This window comes from Sus scrofa, chromosome 3 (genome assembly GCF_054392235.1).
Source record: "Sus scrofa isolate SSC_HxYL_T2T_F1_AM1 chromosome 3, Sscrofa_HxYL_maternal_Yorkshire_Landrace_v2.0, whole genome shotgun sequence".
NCBI classification, from domain to species: Eukaryota; Metazoa; Chordata; class Mammalia; order Artiodactyla; family Suidae; genus Sus; species Sus scrofa.
Genome location: NC_139385.1, coordinates 65,653,342 through 65,672,649, shown reverse-complemented (window position 1 = coordinate 65,672,649; position 19,308 = coordinate 65,653,342). Strand labels below are relative to the sequence as shown.

Sequence of the window (19,308 nt, the reverse complement as noted above, 5' to 3'; positions counted from 1 at the left end):
TTATATACAGGACTCCAAATTTTGTTCTCAGATGCACCAAAAACATCCTTTATTAATAGTGGAAAATAAATGGCATCTTATAAAACAAGACTTCATCCAAGACTTTATAGATTTATGTCTAGTGCCTTGATTAAAAAAAGAGAAAAAGCCTTTTTCTGAGTCAGAAATGTTTCTCAAACCACCATAGAATAACAATTATGACTCTTCACTTTTTATTTTTATTGCTGGGTTGAAAAAGATGACTTTACAATGCCTACACCAGGAGGATATTATTCTACAAATAAGGGCCCCGCGTGACATCTATGAGAAAGCTGAGTCCTCCTGTGCAAAGCTGATTGGTGCTCAGCCAATGGGCTCCAGAGCATTGCAAATAAAGGCACCTTCTCCACTGGGCAGGTCAGATGCTGGGCCGAGTATTGCCTCTGACTGTGGAACTTCAGGAAATGCTCAAGTCCTGTCCTAGCAGAACACATCTGTGGCCAGCAAAGAGAAACCGGACTTTGAAGATGAAGCATCTTCTTGCCCAGTTCCCATTCATCTTGGCTATCTATTGCCTCTGCCTGCTACAGATTCCCTCTTCAGGTAAGGGGACCCCTCCTTCAGACCCTAGCTGGCTTGACTTCTAATGAAGACTAGGACAGACCTTTGGCGTTGAGGGCAGTTCTGGAGGGAGTCTAACTCCATCTCTTCACATACCCTCACTTCCATCCTCTCCACACGGCTTCCACTTTCTCTAACCTCCAGGGAGGAGGGGCAGAGGAAGATGTGCAGCCTTTTACCAAAGAGGGCTACTTTCCTCTGAGGAATGCCTTCAAACAGCTCCTGTCTCAGTGTTGGCCCCAGAATGTGCCATGGAAATTGTGAGGAATATAATGGGGGATGACTCCATTGTCTTAGCCATTTTTGCTCTTGGAATATTGAAGAGATGAAAGCCGTCAAGAGAGTAAAACTGAGCTTACCATCCCAAAGACTGAGGGTTGAGGGGAAGTTGGAGAGGGGCAGGGTAGAAGCAAGCAAAGAAAAGGGCATCTCCTAGGCCTTTCCTGTGGGGCCCCAGAGGCAGGGCCCCAGGGAGCCTGGCTGATAGGCTCTGGCACTGTCCGAGGTGCTGACCAGACACAGGTGTCACTTCGCCCAGTTCTGGGAAGTGGTGTGTTTGTAGAGAAGCACTAGGGTTGGGTTTGGGGGTCTGTAGGTGAAATCCATTATCCACCTCTTTATAACTCACCATGTGATACAGGGTGTGGTAGACGCTCTAGTTGGAAACACAGACTATTTCCAAGTTTTAGATTTTTTCCATTCGAATTTTGGTTTAAGGGAGTGAAAAATTATTCAAACAGAAAATATATTTCAAACAAGCATGTTTTGCCATTTCGTAGTGTCATCACAAATCCTAAGCATTGCAAGGAGCTATGGAAGTCATCTAGTTTAACCTCTCAGGAAAGCAAGGATCACCTCTATGGTTTCTCTATCTGACTGCTTTCCAGGACATCTAACCCACTACCAGACTAAGTCAGCTGGTAGCTGCCTCCCCTGGTTTCCAATAGAATCCTGTTTATATTAAACTTTTGGAAATTTATTACTACCTTTTATTTATCTGTCTGCATAGATATTACCACTTCCCTCTTTTTCCTATTTAATTTTCTGTTCCCTGAGGATAGAGTACTTATGATCTTTATTATTGTATCATTAACACAGAACCTCTTAATGAATCCTATAGGATTGATGTGAATTACTTTGCATTTTTGTATAGCTCCAATCATCAAAAACTTCTTTACCCAAGGTGAAATCTGATCACATGTAACTTCTTTTTTTATTTTATTTTATTTTATTTATTTATTTATTTATTTATTTATTTATTTTTGGTCTTTTTGCTATTTCTTTGGGCTGCTCCCATGGCATATGGAGGTTCCCAGGCTAGGGGTCAAATTGGAGCTGTAGCCACTGGCCTACACCAGAGCCACAGCAACGCAGGATCCGAGCCGCGTCTTCAACCTACACCACAGCTCACGGCAACGCCAGATCCTTAACCCACTGAGCAAGGGCAGGGACCGAACCCGCAACTTCATGGTTCCTAGTCAGATTTGTTAACCACTGCGCCACGGAGGGAACTCCCTTATTTTTTATTTTATTTATTTATTTTTTGGTTGATCACACGTAACTTCTAACTATTAGCCCTAGTTCTGCTTTTTGGGGGATATACAGAATAAGTAATTTTTCTTATGACAGGTCTCAAAATCATTGAAGGCAATTAACACACACTTCCTGATTTTTCTCTTTAAAAAAGAAAACTAGGCTCAGTTCTTTTAACTCACCACATATCCTATCATTTCAAATAGGACTACTACTTTTCAAGGCTGGGACACTATTATTTGAATGGAGCATATGATTGCTTTAGCTTTCTCTTGGCTCATAGGGAGACTGCAGGGAGCAAAATAGCATTCAGTATTTTTTTAAATTACTACTCTTGAGCCAAATATTCCATGTCTTGGAATTTATAAATCTGAATTTAGGGTCTTATATTTATCCCACTTAATTTTGTCTTTTTAGTTTTGACCTACCCACTGATTCTTTCATTTGCACGATCAGTTATTCCTCCAAGAGATGTATTACATACACATGAGATGAAGACTTCATTTAGGTCAGACAAAAGTTGACCAGCACTGGGTTTAGCTGAATGCTGGCAGCAACTTTCTCTACAACCCTACTCCTGAAGAGTCTGATGAAGCAGAGTGACAGAGGCCCTTATATCTTAAAAGTTCCAACAGGGACACTGTTGCATATACTTGTTGACACCATTTCCAGATACACCATCTCCTTCCTTATAACATTCCATCAAAATACAAAGTAAGTTGTTGTCCAGATATTTTTCGTCTTCTTTCCTAACTCGTGCTGCTAACTCCTGGCAAATAAAAAAAAAAAACATGCATTTTTTTCCCCCAGTGGTTATCATCTGACTGTGTATCAGAATCACTGGGAATTGCCCTTTTCCCTAGTTTTATTGAGATTTAACTCACGTATAACATTGTATTAGTTTAAGGAGTACAATATAACTATTTGACACATGTATATATTGTGAAATGATCACCACAACAGGATTAGTTAACAGTTACACATTTTTTCCTTATGATGAGAACTTTTAAGATCTATCCTCTTAGCAACTCTCAAATATGTAGTACATTATTGTTAACTATAGTCACCATGCTGTTTATTAGATCATCAGAACTTATTTATCTTATAATGGGAAGTTTGCCCCTTTCGGTCACCTTCATTCATTTACCCTACTCCCTACCCCAGCTTCTGGTAAATAACAATCTGTTCTCTGTATCTATGAGTTTGGGTATTTTAGATTCCACGTATAAATAAGTAAGATCATATAGTATTTGCCTTTGCCTGCCTTATTTCACTTAGCATAATGTTTTCAAAGTCCATCCATGTTGTCTCAAATGGTAAGATTTCCTTCTTTTTTGGCTGAATAATATTCCATTGTATACATACACAACATTTTCTTTATCCATTCATCTGTCAATGGACGCTTAGGTTGTTTCCATGTCTTGACTATTGTAAATAATTATGTTATGAACACAGGTGTGCATGCATCTCTTCAAGAACGTGCTGTCATTTCCTTTGGATACATACCCTGAAGTGGAATTGTTGGCTCATATGGTAGTTCTATTCATTTTTAAGACCATGCAATTTTAAATTAATTTTGCTACAAATCTCAGATTTGCTGGTGGCAGGTAGAAGTATGTTTTGTCAATCCTTTCAACAACATCACATTAATAGAATCTCTGTATGTTTTTCACAGTAAAGATTTAAAAGTTAATGCTACAACTTCTTTTCTCCTAATGGAAATTTTTATGATTTCTCACAATAGGTTTTTCTCAACATTGGACTGATCCTGCAGATGGCTTGGATATTGTGAGGCTTGAGGTAAATCATTGTTCAGTAATGTGAAGGTTTTATTTAGTCTTGGTCTTGAAAATTTCATGTGGATAATGTTCACTTAAAACTATTTTAAGATCCAATTTGGGGAGTTCCTGTCATGGCTCAGTGGTTAACGAATCCAACTAGGAACCATGAAGTTGCGGGTTTGATCCCTGGCCCTGCTCAGTGGGTTAAGGATCCAGCGTTGCCGTGAGCTGTGGTGTAGATTGCAGATGCAGTTTGGATCCTGAGTTGCTGTGGCTCTGGCATAGGCCAGCGGCTACAGCTCTGACTCATCCCCTAGCCTGGGAATCTCCATATGCCGCAGGAGCGGTCAAGAAATGGTAAAAAGACCAAAAAAAACCACATCAGATTCTTGGCTGCAGCAGAAACTCTCTGTTGTCATTTTCATGGCCTCATTTAAGGCATCCTGGGAGTTGTGTTGAAATTCTTGGCCATTGTGTGAGAAAATAATGCAAGGTTCATAAATGGGACAATTTTAGAAATTTATGTGATGTAATAAAATTTTATTAATTAAGGAATTTGTACTTATCTTTAATTCATTTTCTTCATTTTTTTAGCGGCTGGCATATTGGGCAACTCTTTCTAGACAACCCAAGGTAAAAATTAATATACATATGATAATTTTCTCATTTATAGCAGTGGACATGTTGCCATAATTGATATCTATAAATAAGCATGCTCTTTTGCTACCTATAGGAGAATTCTGTATGTGTGTGTAGGTGTGTATGTATGAATAGTTTTAGGAAATAAGTGAATCTCTTAAAAACAAATGACCATAAAATATTGGTAGTTAATCTGCATTCTTACAATTATCATAATCACACATACATAATCACATACACACATACAATTACATTAATTGTATATATTATGATACAGTGTATATTATAAATTGATATATGTTATGCTATAGCAGTTCTCCCAAACAGTAGATCTCATGTAAAGGACCTAAGAGTAACTACAGTAACCACAACCCAAATATTTCAATGGATGCAAAAGTAAATGTTGATTCAGTGGAACATGCAGGAGGCTGATATGAGGGTAGAGTCCATGATTCTTGACAGAGACTGTATGTTTTCACCTTGAGCCCCATCTGCTCTTCCTCCCTCATGTCCCCCAACCCATATCAGATCGTGCTGCAGCCACAGTGAACTCACTATCCCCTACATGTATATGTCTTCACATACACTTTTCCTTAGTCATAAATGCCTTTGCCTCCTTTGCAGGCTGTAGTCAATAGCCCAGACTCTAAAACCGAAGTACCTGGGTTCAAAACCCAGACCTACTCAACTCGGCAATGTTCTTCTCTGGGTCTTAGATTCCCCATCTGTAATATGAGGACAGTAGTCATACTTGCCTCATAATGTTATTGTGAGCATTGTTTCAGTATTTGTGTGGTGTTTTCAACAGTGTCCAAAACATCACAAAGGACAGCACTTGGTGCTAGCTGTTAACATTGCCTCTTGATGCAACTAATTTGCATTATTCAAGACTCAAACATCACCTTCTCCCTTAAACTTCATAAATATATCATCTATATTTCTTTTTATTTTCAGTTTGCCATCATCCATATGTTTGAAAACAATTGTCATCTCTCATCTTTAGATCCAATCTTTACCATCTTGGCACCTGAGGACAAAAATTCAAAGAGAGACCTCAGAGTTCTCCATCTCCTTGGCTTTGCCTCTTGGCCTCATACAGAAAGGGCTGCCCTGTCCCTCTCGTACAGACTGTGAGGGTGTCCCTTGCATGAGCAGAGGAAGTGGAAGTGTGGCTGTCACAGTGTTACCCACAGAATTAAATGGGGTCATGTGCTTCCCCAGTGCAAAGCCCCCCTTGGAATGGATTTCCTCCCATTTTCTCTATTTTACCAAATCTGACCCTGCTCATCATTTCCATCTGCCATAAAGCAAGGGACTGCTCAGTGAACAAAGCTACCAATGTTTTGAAATTATTAATAGAGAGACTGTGGCTCTTCCTGGTCTTGTTACTGCCTTGACACGTGATCTTTCGCTTGTCCTTCCCTCCCCTGGGGCTCTGGTTCTCTCTCCTGTCCAGGGTTGGAATGAGTTACCTGGGCTTTAATCCATCTCCAGTTCTGGTCTCCAGCTCTGTGTCTCCAAGGGACTTTGATCTTGAGGCAATTCAGAAAGCAGTTTCATTCTGCAAATGCATTCACCTGCGGAAATTCTTTGTGTTTTCTGTTTCTGGTCACCACATGGGATCAGAAGTTTAGATGAGAAGAGGGGAGAATAGGTTCTTGTGAACACCACGCTACTATTCATCTGTTCAAAAAAGATACTTAGTGAGAGCTTTCCATGAGCCAGGTGCTGGGGATACAGTAGTGATCAAAACAGACAAAACCACGTACTCTCGTGGAACTTACATTTTAGTTGGGAAAATAAATAGTATACAGGATAGATATGTAAAATTAAAAAAAATTCTTTTTCTCTTAAAAGAAAAACATAAAACACAACAAGAACGGTGCACCTGAAATCTTGAGAGTGGTGTTCAGCACCTGGAAAAGCATCTTCAAATTCCTTTTTTTTTTTTTTTTTTCCGTAGCCATGCTTTGTTAACCTGCTAAGCCATCTGAGAACGCCAAACTCCTTTTTTTTTTTTTTTTTTGGCTTTTTGGCTTAAATGTAATGGCATAAGGAATGTAAGGTGGAGTTCCCGTCGTGGCGCAGTGGTTAACGGATCCGACTAGGAACCATGAGGTTGCGGGTTCGGTCCCTGCCCTTGCTCAGTGGGTTAACGATCCGGCGTTGCTGTGAGCTGTGGTGTAGGTTGCAGACGCGGCTCGGATCCCGTGTTGCTGTGGCTCTGGAGTAGGCCGGTGGCTACAGCTCCGAATAGACCCCTAGCCTGGGAACCTCCATATGCCGCGGGAGCGGCCCAAAGAAACAGCAAAAAGACAAACAAACAAACAAACAAAAAAGAATGTAAGGTAATGGTATAATATTGATGAGCTTTAAGGGAAAACTTTGGTCAATATGAACCAGCCCTAAAAACTGAATTCTAGGGTTCACCCAGCAACAAATTAAAAGTTGCAATTGTTATTTTATCCCACCTCTAAGTTAGTTGGCTATTGCGAACTGATTAGTGTATTGCTTCAGGGCTTCCTAGGGTATGTCTTCCCCCAAAGATTGAAAAGGCAAAAGAAGATTAAGTTTTAAAATGATGATGCTGCTGGCAACTTTCTTTTTTGCAAAATCTTGCATCAACTATCATCTTATTTATTTTGTACAATGGATTTCTTTTATTTATTTATTTGCTTTTTAGGGCTGCACCTGTGGCATATGGAAGTTCCCAGGCTATGGGTTGAATCGGAGCTGCAGCTGCCGGCCTCCACCACAGCCACAGCAACAGGGGATCCAAGTCTAGGACCTTCACCACAGCTCATGGTAATGCCTGATCCTTAACCCACTGAAGGAGGCCACGGAGTGAACCCACATCCTCATGGATACTAGTTGGGTTTGTAACTCCTTGAGCTATAACAGGAACTCCATGGATTTCTTTTTAGACTGCCAATTGATTTCATCATATTCAGGTAAATCAGTAAAGTCTACTGGAACCTTATCAGTTGCCTGCCTCCATAAAATTCCATGTAACTTATCCTCACAATTCTCTTTCCAGGATAATCAAGATATCTACAAAAGAGTGAGTACCAGCCAGCCCAGTAATGAGAGCACGCCAATTCTACATTTTACAGCAAGTGACATTTAGTATTTAAAAAAACAACCTTTTTTTCCCTTTTATTTAGTTTTTATTTCACTACTCCAGAACTCAGGAGCCAACACCTCCAGTTAAAACTGGGGTCAGTATTTTTCATAATCATCTTTCTGTAGAAGTTACTCTCTTCTTTATGCCTTTGTCCCTTCATAATTAATATGTACAGACAAGCAGAGACATGGTGGGGGTGGGGAGGCTTCCAGATACTCTGGGTAATAACTTCTTAAGTTTCTTTTCCTTGGGGCTGCGGCAATTCTTTCTCTCCCTTTGTGGGGAAAGAGTGGGGGAGGCTGAGTGATCTGAAAAGCTAGAGAATAAATTATAGAAAAGGAAAAATCAGTAAGAAATAACTTTTTGTTATGCACTTAGATTATAAGAAGAGCTGGTAAATCTGAGCTCTATTTACATGTTTTTTAAATTTTGAAAAATGCTTTGTGAAGTGTGAAGTACTGCATTCCAAATAGTGATCCAAGGTTGGGCATCTTTTGTCACTGTCACAGTGTGCAGGTGCTATGGGAATAAAAAAATCACCTTTCTTATTACAAATTTGAGTGATCCTCAGGAACAGATGAATTTCTACAGAATACGATTTAGAGACTATTGGAAAGGTCGTGGAATATAATTTTTAGCAGAATTTTAACCTAGTCACAGTGATTGAAATTCAACTATTAGAAAGTCATTTGTTTATATAAGCAAGACTTTTCAAGTCTTCAGGGAGATCCTTAAAAACACACACAGACACACACACACACCCCCCAAGCAAAACATTTTTCCCTAAGACTCATGAACAGTATAGTTTCAGCAACTGGCATCAGGTAAGGATGAAGATATTGTTAAGAAAGGCCATGGACACTGCAAGTGGAGAAAGGTCAAAAATGAAAGGGGAAAGATAAACTCTGTGTCTGTGATGTGGATTAATTTTTACTCTGAGCCAAAATACTCAGGAAGGATTCACAGGAGTAGATGAGACATGCCGAGTGTGTCTGAGGGTATGCTGGGCCCACACACACCCTCAGACATAGGGGAAAATAAAATGCAGGTCCAGGGTTATGGGTACCATCCTCCCACTGTGTCTGGTAGCTAAGGACAGCACACCTGCAGAGCCAGGGAGGATCTTCACGGTGATGCTCCATTGGGACAAATCCCTCCACACTAGAAGGACAGAAGCACGGAATGCTTGGGTTTCACACAGAAACAAGTCTGCTCTACCCTAAGAGAACATTTTGAAGTGATGTATTGGGCTGAAACCTGCTGGCAAGGCAAGCGATGCTTTATTGAAATCATAAAATTTCGAGCTTAGGCTCAGAAATGGATTTCCTCTGAAAATTAAACCCATTTGTAAGGGAGACCACAGACAGGAATGCGCATAGCCCTGGGCCCCGTCCTGGGTCTGACCCTTCCCACCTCTTTGCTACAGTTTCCTCCTGTGCACCCTCTAATGCGCCTGGCTGCGAAGCTTGCCAACCGCAGAATGAAAAGATTTCGGCAGCGGGTATGTGCTTTTTCCTTCTGTCATGTTTGTATGACACCCAAAGTTCACTCAACCAAGGTCAGTGCCTTGGGGCTCGCTTGCCTTTTCTCCCTGTACAAATTTCTTAACCTTCCTCAGCCTCAGTCGCTCCACCATGACCCCACACGGTGATTGGGTGATTGCAGGGATGAAGGAGGGCCAGTGGCCCAGCTCCCTGAGGTCCTCTTCATCCTTTTCCCTTTTAGTTTCTGTGTCATTCTTCACTTTCCCTTCCTGCTCATGACATGGACATTGCTATACTCTCCTTCCCATTGTCCCATTTGTTCTTTTTTAAAAAATAGTATAGTTGTTGATTTACAGTGTTGTGCCAATTCCCACCTGCCCTTTGTTTTTTGTCTTTTTGCCATTTCTTAGACCACTCCCATGGCATATGGAGGTTCCCAGGCTAGGGGTCAAATCGGAGCTGTAGCTGCCAGCCTATACCAGAGCCAGAGCAACGCAGGATCTGAGCTGCATCTGCAACGTACACCACAGCTCACGTATCCTTAACCCACTGAGCGAGGCCAGGGATCGAACCCACAACCTCATGGTTCCTAGTCGGATTCGTTAACCACTGAGCCATGATGGGAACGCCTCCACCTACTCTTTGATGCTTATCTTGGAGCTTTGGAGCTTTGTTAATTAAAAGATTTTTTTTTTTGCTTTTTTTTTTTTTTTTTTTTTTTTTGAGCTGCACTTGCAGCATATGGAATTTCCCAGGCTAGGTGTCTAATCTGAGCTGCTACCACCAGCCTATGCCACAGCAACATGGTATCCGAGCCACATCTGCCACCTACACCACAGCTCAAAGCATCACGGGATCCTTAACCTACTGAGCAAGGCCAGGGAATTGAACCTACATCCTTATGGATACCAGTAGGGTTCTTAACCCACTGAGCCACAACAGTTGCTTGTTTGTTTGTTTTTTTAACTCTAGAAATTACTGGTTTCAATACTAGCTGAATTTCTTCAAAATGCTCATCAAGGGGAGTTCCCGTCGTGGCGCAGTGGTTGACGAATCCGACTAGGAACCATGAGGTTGCGGGTTCTGTCCCTGCCCTTGCTCAGTGGGTTAACGATCCGGCGTTGCCGTGAGCTGTGGTGTAGGTCGCAGACGCGGCTTGGATCACGCGTTGCTGTGGCTCTGGCGTAGGCCGGTGGCTACAGCTCTGATTCAACCCCTAGCCTGGGAACCTCCATATGCAGCGGGAGCGGCCCAAGAAATAGCAACAACAACAACAACAACAACAAAAAAAAGACAAAAGACAAAAAAAAAAAAAAAAAAAAAAGTGCTCATCAAGGGAGTTCCCATCGTGGCGCAGTGGTTAACGAATCCGACTAGGAACCATGAGGTTGCAGGTTCAGTTCCTGCCCTTGCTCAGTGGGTTAACGATCCGGCGTTGCTGTGAGCTGTGGTGTAGGTTGCAGACGCGGCTCAGATCCCGCGTTGCTGTGGCTCTGGTGTAGGCCGGTGGCTATGGCTCCGATTCGACCCCTAGCCTGGGAACCTCCATATGCCGCAGGGGCGGCCCAAGAAATAGCAAAAAGACAAACAAACAAACAAAACAACAACAACAACAACAACAAAAAAACCAAAAAAAAAAAAAAAATGCTCATCAAGGATTTGTTACATGATAGCAAAACAAGGAAAGCAAAAATTCTTGGAAATGGTGAGTGACCAGAAATGGGTGACCAGTTTTTCCCAGTTTCCCCAGGATGTTCCTGGGTTTAGGTCTGGAAATGCCAACACCCCAGAAAACCAATCATTTCCTGAGCAGCCAGACAGTCATCCTAGGCACAGGTTACAGTCTGTTGCTCCACTGCCAACAACAGGCTTCCAGACTGAGTCTGCCCCCATTGTTCAGATCCACAGACAAAAATGAGCTGGAAAAGCTGAAGAAGCTTTTCCTTGAACATTGGTCTAAGATGGCAGCCAGTTTCAAGTCAAGGCTATCAGGAAGAGCAAAGAAATTGAACACTGTCCTGGACCCAAGGGGTAACCCACTCAAGAAAACACACTTACCTTCCTCAACAGGAAACTGTGCTTGGCTCCGTGGTTAGGTGTTTCCTTGAACCATTTTTGGGGTTTTTTTTGTGTTTTTTTGTTGTTGTTTTTTTTGTTTGTTTTTTTGTATCTGACTTCTGCCTACCTTAGAATGCAATCAGGGAAGGGCAGGATCATAGCACAATAACAAGCCTCCGGGTAAGTTTCTTAAATTAAGTTGGCCTCATTCCCTCACAGGATTTGGGGGCAGCTGCAGGGGATTTTAGCAGGAAGGTGGGTAAGCTCTGCAGGGAGCCTAGCCCCCAAAGAAAGATCTACGGAGGAAGGACAGGGACATACTTGGTGCCAAGCCATCTTGCAGCCCCTAAAGATCACTTCTGGAAAGCACTGGTCTCCCTATATGCCCTGAAAATCTCAGAGGTTGAGCATCTAATTTCAGATTTCCTTGAGCTCCTCCTGGGACAGAAAGGAATCATGGGGTAATGCCCATGGATGTTACTAGTTCATCTCCATTTTTAAAGATGAGTCACCCGGGGCCATCTGCTCCTGGGGACTTGCTTTCTGGTTCAGGGACCAAATGCCACTTGTGCAAGCTTGGAAGGAGATGCTGCAGGTAGCACGAGCTCCATATACCAGCGCTTCTCCACACTGACCATGAACAACTGCGGACCTTGTTAAACTTCAGGTGGCTGGGCCTCAACTCTAGAGATCCAGCGGGGAGCCTGAGATGTTGCATTTCTAACAAATGCCACACATTTGTTGAATGAAATGCAAATCTGACAGACACATTCCCAGGTGTCCTTGATGTTTTGAGTCCCGGGACCCCACTTTGAAAGCCACTGCCATAGATGTCTTTGAAAGACCTTCAGCAGGACATGGTTGGGTTATGGTTCTTGTGTTTATGTTGCAGGATCACGCTGCCACCTTGGGAAGACCATTTTTCCTTTTCAGGGTAAAGCATGTTTCTTCTCCCCCGATTTTGCCCCTGATTCCCTCTGGCTGCCCCAGTTATGGAGTTACTGCAGAATGAACACAGCCAGGGCCCCATGGCAAACGGGTGAATGTTTGTGGGGGCCTTTTCACACTTTACTTAGGGAGTGACATGGAAATTCTCCACCTACGAACTCTATGCTTGGATAGGAAATGGTCCAGCCAGACACCGGCTGAGCTGAGCACACTAGGGCTCTGGGAGGTGCTTAGGGGCGGGAGACGGGAGTTCTGCTGATGGACAGACACAGTGGCCAACCAGAGTCAGAGTCTGTGCTCCTGGCATAAAGGTCCAAGAGACGGTGGAAACCACACCAGGGACAGGAGTGTAGGCGTCATTTTTCCCAAGGGGACTCAGAGCCTCTTGCAAAGGTCACAGAGTCACAGATTATCTTTTAATTCTTGATCTGCCAGTCCTTAGCTATATTTCACCCCCCTAGATCTTCAGTGTTTGCATCAGAAAAATGTGCTAATCAGACTAGGTATGTGCCCCTCAAACTGCATTCTATGGGTCCTTGGGGCTGAAGGATGCTCTGCAAAGTCAAATACGGTTGGAAAGCACTGCCCCTGACACTCTCTGATGTTTATACTGCACAGCAACATATCACAGAAAACAAGTTGTTTCCCTTGGCTCAATCAGGCATTTCCCAAACTTACCTGACCCTGGAAATGGTTCCCACCCCCAATGACACCCCATGTACACCTTTTAAATCTGCATAACCTCTTAGTGTTTTTCTGGAAAGTACACGGAGAAACTGTGGGTCTCCATGATGTCTGTAGAGTAGGAAGTCCTGTGACTAATGGTTTGGGGACTGTCCTGCCACATAAACAGAAGCTAAGGTGTGGGGTGGTGTGGTGGGGGGCAGTGTCAGGGCCGAGGAACAGCAGAGGTTCTGGAGCACTGTCCCAGAGGACCCACAGACAAGCAGGGGCTGGAGCTCATCAAGGCAGGCTGCTACATGCCTGTTAGGAGAACAGAGCCGTAGGGCCCTCTAGAGAAAGGATCTGGAAGTAAGAGACAGGTTCTGGGCAGTTTTGTCTCAGTATCTGTCAGCTGATCTATTTTTCTTTTCAGCCAAGGAATGGAAGAAATCTTGACATTAACACCTGGTAGGGTGGTTCAAGGTCAGCCTCATTGCCTTTCTTCTCCAAGCAAATGATGTGTGTCTGAGGTGGGGGAATGAGAGGCAGCCAGAGGGGTGATTGTTCCAAGAAAGAGGGACCCTGTGGGACACTTGAGGACCTCTGTCCCCTCCCTTTCCTGCCCTCAGCTCTCCAGAGACCCCACTGCAGCCTGACATTGGCTCAGACAATGCAACTTCGCTGACTCTTTATAGTATAGGTGCCTTGTCTCTAGCAGCAGCTGCAAGGGGACAAAAGCATTATGCCTAGCTGATGCCCATGACTTCTCACCTGGCCCTTCTGGTGAGGAAGATCCATGCTGGCATGCTTGGGGAGGAGGGGTTCTGAGTCCAGCTAGGGAAGGCTCTTCCCTCCATTCCAAGGTGCTCTGAGACCTGGAGGTAAGATCTGGGGAGACACCTCAGCCTCCAGCCTGTGGAAGTGGGGTCCCTGCTCACAGGTAGCTCTGGGCCTCCTCTGTCTGTCACAATAATGTGGTCACAGGGACATGAGGCTGCTGCCCTTCAGTGGCAAAACAGCCTCTGTCCTGGAGCCTGTTGGGGACCAAATGGTGGTGACCAGAGCCTGGCAGGCCAGGGTACATGAGAGAACTGTCCTCATGCTGGGGACAGGGCCTCCCAGGCCAAACAGAGGAGGAATGTTCCCTGAGGCCACAGCTCACACTGACCTAATAGCTTGATCAGACGGAACAACAACAAATCTTATGAGCACAGGGCATTTATGACATGTCAAATAGAGGGTTTTAAAAAAATACATTATGTAATGACATACCTTGGGTCTTGTCTCCATCTTGATATTTATTTGATCTGACCTGTATTTTTTTTTTTCTTTTTCTTTTCAGAATTCAGTAGCAGAGGAAGTCTGGATCAGATGAGGGGATCGAACAATTATTTTGAACAAATGTGAAACTTCTGTGAACAAAATTTAAAAAGAATTCTCTTGCTCTCTATTCACTAGACAAAAAAAACAAAAAAACAAAAAAACAAAGCAGCAGTGATACAACCTTTTCATTTCTTATTGGAATGTATTGGGGAAGGGGGTCAGGTATATTTTTTAAGTAATAGGGTATATAATTTTTAAACGAACTGGTTTGGGTATTGTTTTAGCAGGGGCCGACTGTCTTGTTAACTACTGAGAGTTGAGAGCACAGGCTTGGGAGAGACTGGTTGGCTGCAGGTCCTGGTTCTGCTTTTTAAACCCTGGGCTGGTCACTTCCATGGTAAAATGGGGTTGGTCATAATAGCACCTCCCCATGGTTGGTGTGACGTCAAGAGACATGTTTCTGCAATATTTTCTTAGCCTCTCTGCTTCTATTTTCTATGCCAAAAACTCCATCTTGTCTTGCTTTACTTTATCCCATATTCCTGCTTGGAAAACAGTCACAGTGCTGGTAAATTACTTAAGCTTAAGAACAAAGACTTAAAGGCATAAGTTATTCATGTGGTCAGCTGAATGAGGACATAATGAGTTGGTCTAGGCACATTGGACCTGTGCAGATAGACAGCCATTTGCACAGCATGATATGTTCTCTAAAGAATAAGAGAATGATGAGCCTCATGGCCCCAAGGAGTTTATGAGGGGTCATTAGCAGGATATGCGTTAGCAAGGAAAACCAAGGTACAACCTTAGGCATGCCAGGTTGCTGCAGCTAGGCACACCATCAGCAGAAGCACAATGGTGATTCTCTAGGATGCTATACATAGATAGCTGACGCCAAGCTTCCTCAATGCTAATGATTATTAAATGCCTAAAGGTCAGAATAAAAGCTTAATCAGCTACCAGCTATGTGACTTTTAAAATAATTTAAAAAAAACCCTATATCCTGCACCTACAACCCCCTCCTCACTTGACATAATCCTCAAGAGCACAATAAAAGCTGTGTGGTTTCTCAAAGTGGCACTCTTGGTCCCTGAGACATTGAGTCCCCAGGTTCCCACCTTTAATTAAGATAAATGTCTCTGTGTCTTGTTTTATGTTAACTTTTTTCCTTAAGTTTCACAGCACCCGTTCTTCAGCCCTCACCTGCTGAGCTGGTCTTGACAGTGTGATGCCGGAGATGGTCCTCATAAGAGACTTAGCGTGGTGGCATCCAGGGAGCACTCAGTGAGTGCTGGTTCCAATGACACCTCAAAGATGAGCTTTGTTCCACAAATTGTACCAAAAGGACCTGCTCTAGTGAGAGCAGCTTCTATATTGTTGACCAGAGTCTTGAAGTTATAGCATTAATGTCTATCTCCAGACTCCTCCAGAACAATGAGGCTCAGGCCTTTACCTCCTCAGGTGCCCCCTCTGTAAATGGTGTTTGAGGGGTGTGGGGTGCAAGGAGGGACCGCGGTGATACATGCAATGAACCTAAACTGCACTCAACCTTCTTTCTTTGAAGCTTCTCAAGCATCTCATCAAATGTAAGAGTCGTCCTTTGAAAATATCATTTAGATATCCCACTTTTAGGATTAGGTTTCTATTTTCACTTTTATTAAGCTTTTGTGATAAGTCCCAAGCCTATTTTCTCAAGTCTAATATTTTAAGACCTCTCTATAGACCCTGCCACACAAGATGAGATGAGCAAGCCCACTTCCACCTGACACTGGGCTGCACACAGGTACAGTTGGAGGGTGGGAGGGTCAGGCCATGGGGAGCAGGACAGCTCTGACCTCCAGGTGCATCCTGGGTCCTGAGAGCCCAGGCAGCGCTGACTCAGCCTCAGGCCTCTGTGACATGGATGCTGAGTATGGCATTCATATGAAGTGCAACCAAGATAAGTCTTCAGAAACAATCTCAAGATTATGGGATGACAGAGAGTGTTTCCACCCCTAACTTTGCCCCAGAATCCTTTTTGCTAAACCAAGGATGACAGTTTCCATCTCAACAGACCTTCCTGGTGGATGACAGAGCATAACAGCTGCCACAGACCTGCCTGGTGGATGACAGTTAAGGGGCAGTGGGGTGTGTGCCGGGGGTGGCGGGGGTTGGGGGTGGGGGGAAAACACCACTAATGCCACTTCTACGGAGTTATTTGAGCTGAAAACTCTTCCTGTGAGCCAGTCCCTGATGATGGAGAGATGGGGACAGACTCCCAATCTCAGAAGTCCCATCCCTCCTGCTCCCCACACTGTGTCCAGTGACTCACCACTTGTGCAAGTAAGTCTGGCCCAGTTTCAATGGAGAGGAGCCTCTGCGGTAACTCTACCCAGATGCCCTTTTGAATCAGTTCGAGTCCTAGGCTCAGCGTCAGTCACTAGATGGAGAAGGCCTCCTCCTTAGTGCTGACGGTCATTTTACGGGGAGAGGTCAGGCCTCAGCCCATTGCACAGGGCTGCCGAGGGCCTCCACAAGGTCAGGGTCCTTGTAGTCAGGACAGAACTGGGAAAGGACTCCTAGAACCTTGAAGTGCATATGGGCCTCCTTGGTGATTCAGCCCCACCTTCTCACGGCTGCTGAGGAAAACAGCCCAGAAAGACCAAGTTACTTGCCCAAGGCCACAGAGCTATGGGGCAGCATTGCCAAAACAGAACCAGATCTTCCAGTTAGATGCCTCTCTGTGAAACGGAGCAGGACCTGAGGTCCTCCTCCCTAATGTCCTCCACCTGCCTTTTGTCTGCAGAAAAAACTTTCCCCCAAGAAGAAGTTGAATCTGAGAAGTGAGAAAATGCAGAAGCAAAATAAAATAGCCAAATGAGACCAAATAATGATAGTTTAGCAGTTAAGCAAAGTCAGACTTTTAGTTCCTTCTTAAGGGCTGTAGATCCTATTCTGACCCAAGTCCTGTGAGCTGTCCTGTAGATACTGGAACCCCCACCAGGTGGAAGAAGTTAACTACACGGTGGCCAGACTGTAGCCATGACATAAACTGCCACTATTCCAAGAACTGGCCTCCAGGAAAGGGGAACAAACCCACCCTGGAATCGAAGACTAGCTATACTTAGAACAATGAGGATGAGCTGGTCAGACCACCAATGCCCACTTGCAGGATGACTACCAGAGTTGACCCTGCTGTTCTGCAAGTAGCCCCCCTCCCTCTGCCCATAAAAGCCCACTGATTGTCAGTGGGGGCAAGTCAGCCTATGGACAAAAGTCGGCCCCCACCTGCCCTGGGGTTGCCTGCCTCTGAAATAAGGTAAACTTTCCTCTCCACCAAGCTTGCTTCTTTATTGGCTTTAGAGCGGAGAGCAGCTGGACTCACTTTCCGCAGCAGTTTTTGGCGCCAACAGGGGCTGCGCTCTCGCGATATCTGGCTCCCAGGGTTTTCCACGTAGAGCTGCCGTCATGACAGTGCTGGGCTGGCAGTGAAGAGCCCCTCTGCTCTGCTCTGGGCTGGCTGGTCCTGAGGGTGGATTTGGAGGGCTCCTTCCTCATAGCTGCCTAAACCATTTGTTTTGGGGAGACTCCCTGTTTCTCCCCTGCTCAACACTGGCTGCCAACTTGCGGTTTCCCTCGGTGGAACAGAAAGATGTATGTGGACAAGCTGACGAGCTTGGAGACTGAGTAAGTCCACAGGTGTGCACCTGGGCAGCGTTCTCTTTTGAGCACAGGTTCTGTCTGGGCACTTTGCCCCTAGGTTCTGATGTGTGTCTGCTGCCAAGGACCCTGTGTGTGTTGGAGAGGTGTTGGTCACCCTCTGGGAGGAGTTGGGACAGTTCTGCCTTCTAGTGTGTGAGTGCATGTTCCATTTGTGTGATTGGTATTTTTGTTCTCTTTTGTAAGATGGGAAATTCAGGTCCGATTCATTAGAAAAGTGTTAGCCATCACAAACACATGAAAAAATGCTCAACATCGCTGATTATAAGAGAAATGCAAATCAAAACTACCCTGAGATACCACCTCACACCAGTCAGAATGGCCATCATTCATAAATCCACAAATAACAAGTGCTGGAGGGGCTGTGGAGAAAAGGGAACCCTCCTGCACTGCTGGTGGGAATGTAAACTGGTACAGCCACTATGGAGAACAGTTTGGAGATACCTTAGAAATCTATACATAGAACTTCCATATGACCCTGCAATCCCACTCTTGGGCATCTATCCGGACAAAGCTCTACTTAAAAGAGACACATGCACCCACATGTTCATTGCAGCACTATTCACAATAGCCAGGACATGGAAACAACCCAAATGTCCATCGACAGATGATTGGATTCGGAAGAGGTGGTATATATACACAATGGAATACTACTCAGCCATAAAAAAGGATGACATAATGCCATTTGCAGCAACATGGATGGAGCTAGAGAATCTCATCCTGAGTGAAATGAGCCAGAAAGACAAAGGCAAATACCATATGATATCACTTATAACTGGAATCTAATATCCAGTACAAATGAACATCTCCTCAGAAAAGAAAATCATGGACTTGGAGAAGAGACTTGTGGTTGCCTGATGGGAGGGGGAGGGAGTGGGAGGGATCGGGAGCTTGGGCTTATCAGACACAACCTAGAATAGATTTACAAGGAGATCCTGCTGAATAGCATTGAGAACTATGTCTAGATACTCATGTTGCAACAGAAGAAAGGGTGGGGGAAAAACTGAAATTGCAATGTATACATGTAAGGATAACCTGACCCCCTTGCTGTACAGTGGGAAAAAAAAAAAAAAAGTGTTAGCCATCAAACGATGACTAAAAATAAAGAAAGATCATTTTTAAGCAGTGTATGGCAACAGTATTCTTTCTTTCTTTCTTCTTTTTTTTTTTTTTTTTTAGGGCCCCACCTGCGCCATATGTAGGTTCCTAGGCCAGGGGTCCAGTCGAAGCTACAGCTGCCAGCCTACATCACAGCCACAGCAACTCTGGAGACTTAACCCACTGAGCAAGGCCAGGGATTGAACCCACAACCTCATGGTTCCTAGTGGGACTTGTTTCTGATGCACCACCACAAGAACTCTAACAGTATTCTTTTCTTCTTCTTCTTCTTTTTTTTAACAGTATTCTTTATACTCTGGAGAAAGTTGGTTAAGATGAAACTCCAAAACTCGTTCTTTTC

General features: G+C 44.1%; 1 protein-coding gene across 1 annotated transcript; it reads left to right on the top strand.

Moving 5' to 3' along the window:
• The first annotated feature begins 506 nt into the window (after positions 1-506).
• On the top strand, positions 507-13,302 carry NMS (neuromedin S). Its single transcript, NM_001435323.1, has 9 exons — positions 507-582; positions 3,878-3,933; positions 4,509-4,547; positions 7,591-7,614; positions 7,718-7,771; positions 9,104-9,178; positions 11,439-11,474; positions 12,112-12,153; positions 13,264-13,302. The coding sequence occupies exons 1-9, from the start codon at positions 507-509 to the stop codon at positions 13,300-13,302; spliced, it is 441 nt and encodes a 146-aa protein (NP_001422252.1).
• The last annotated feature ends 6,006 nt before the right edge of the window (positions 13,303-19,308 follow it).

What these genes read in the sequence shown, in the direction of transcription:
- NMS (NM_001435323.1), top strand. Translation starts at nt 507, where the DNA reads ATGAAGCATCTTCTTGCCCAGTTCCCATTCATCTTGGCTATCTATTGC. An exon ending in TGGATATTGTGAGGCTTGAG is followed by an intron (nt 3,934 to 4,508) that starts GTAAATCATTGT and finishes TCATTTTTTTAG; the next exon opens with CGGCTGGCATATTGGGCAAC. An exon ending in GACCATTTTTCCTTTTCAGG is followed by an intron (nt 12,154 to 13,263) that starts GTAAAGCATGTT and finishes TTTTCTTTTCAG; the next exon opens with CCAAGGAATGGAAGAAATCT.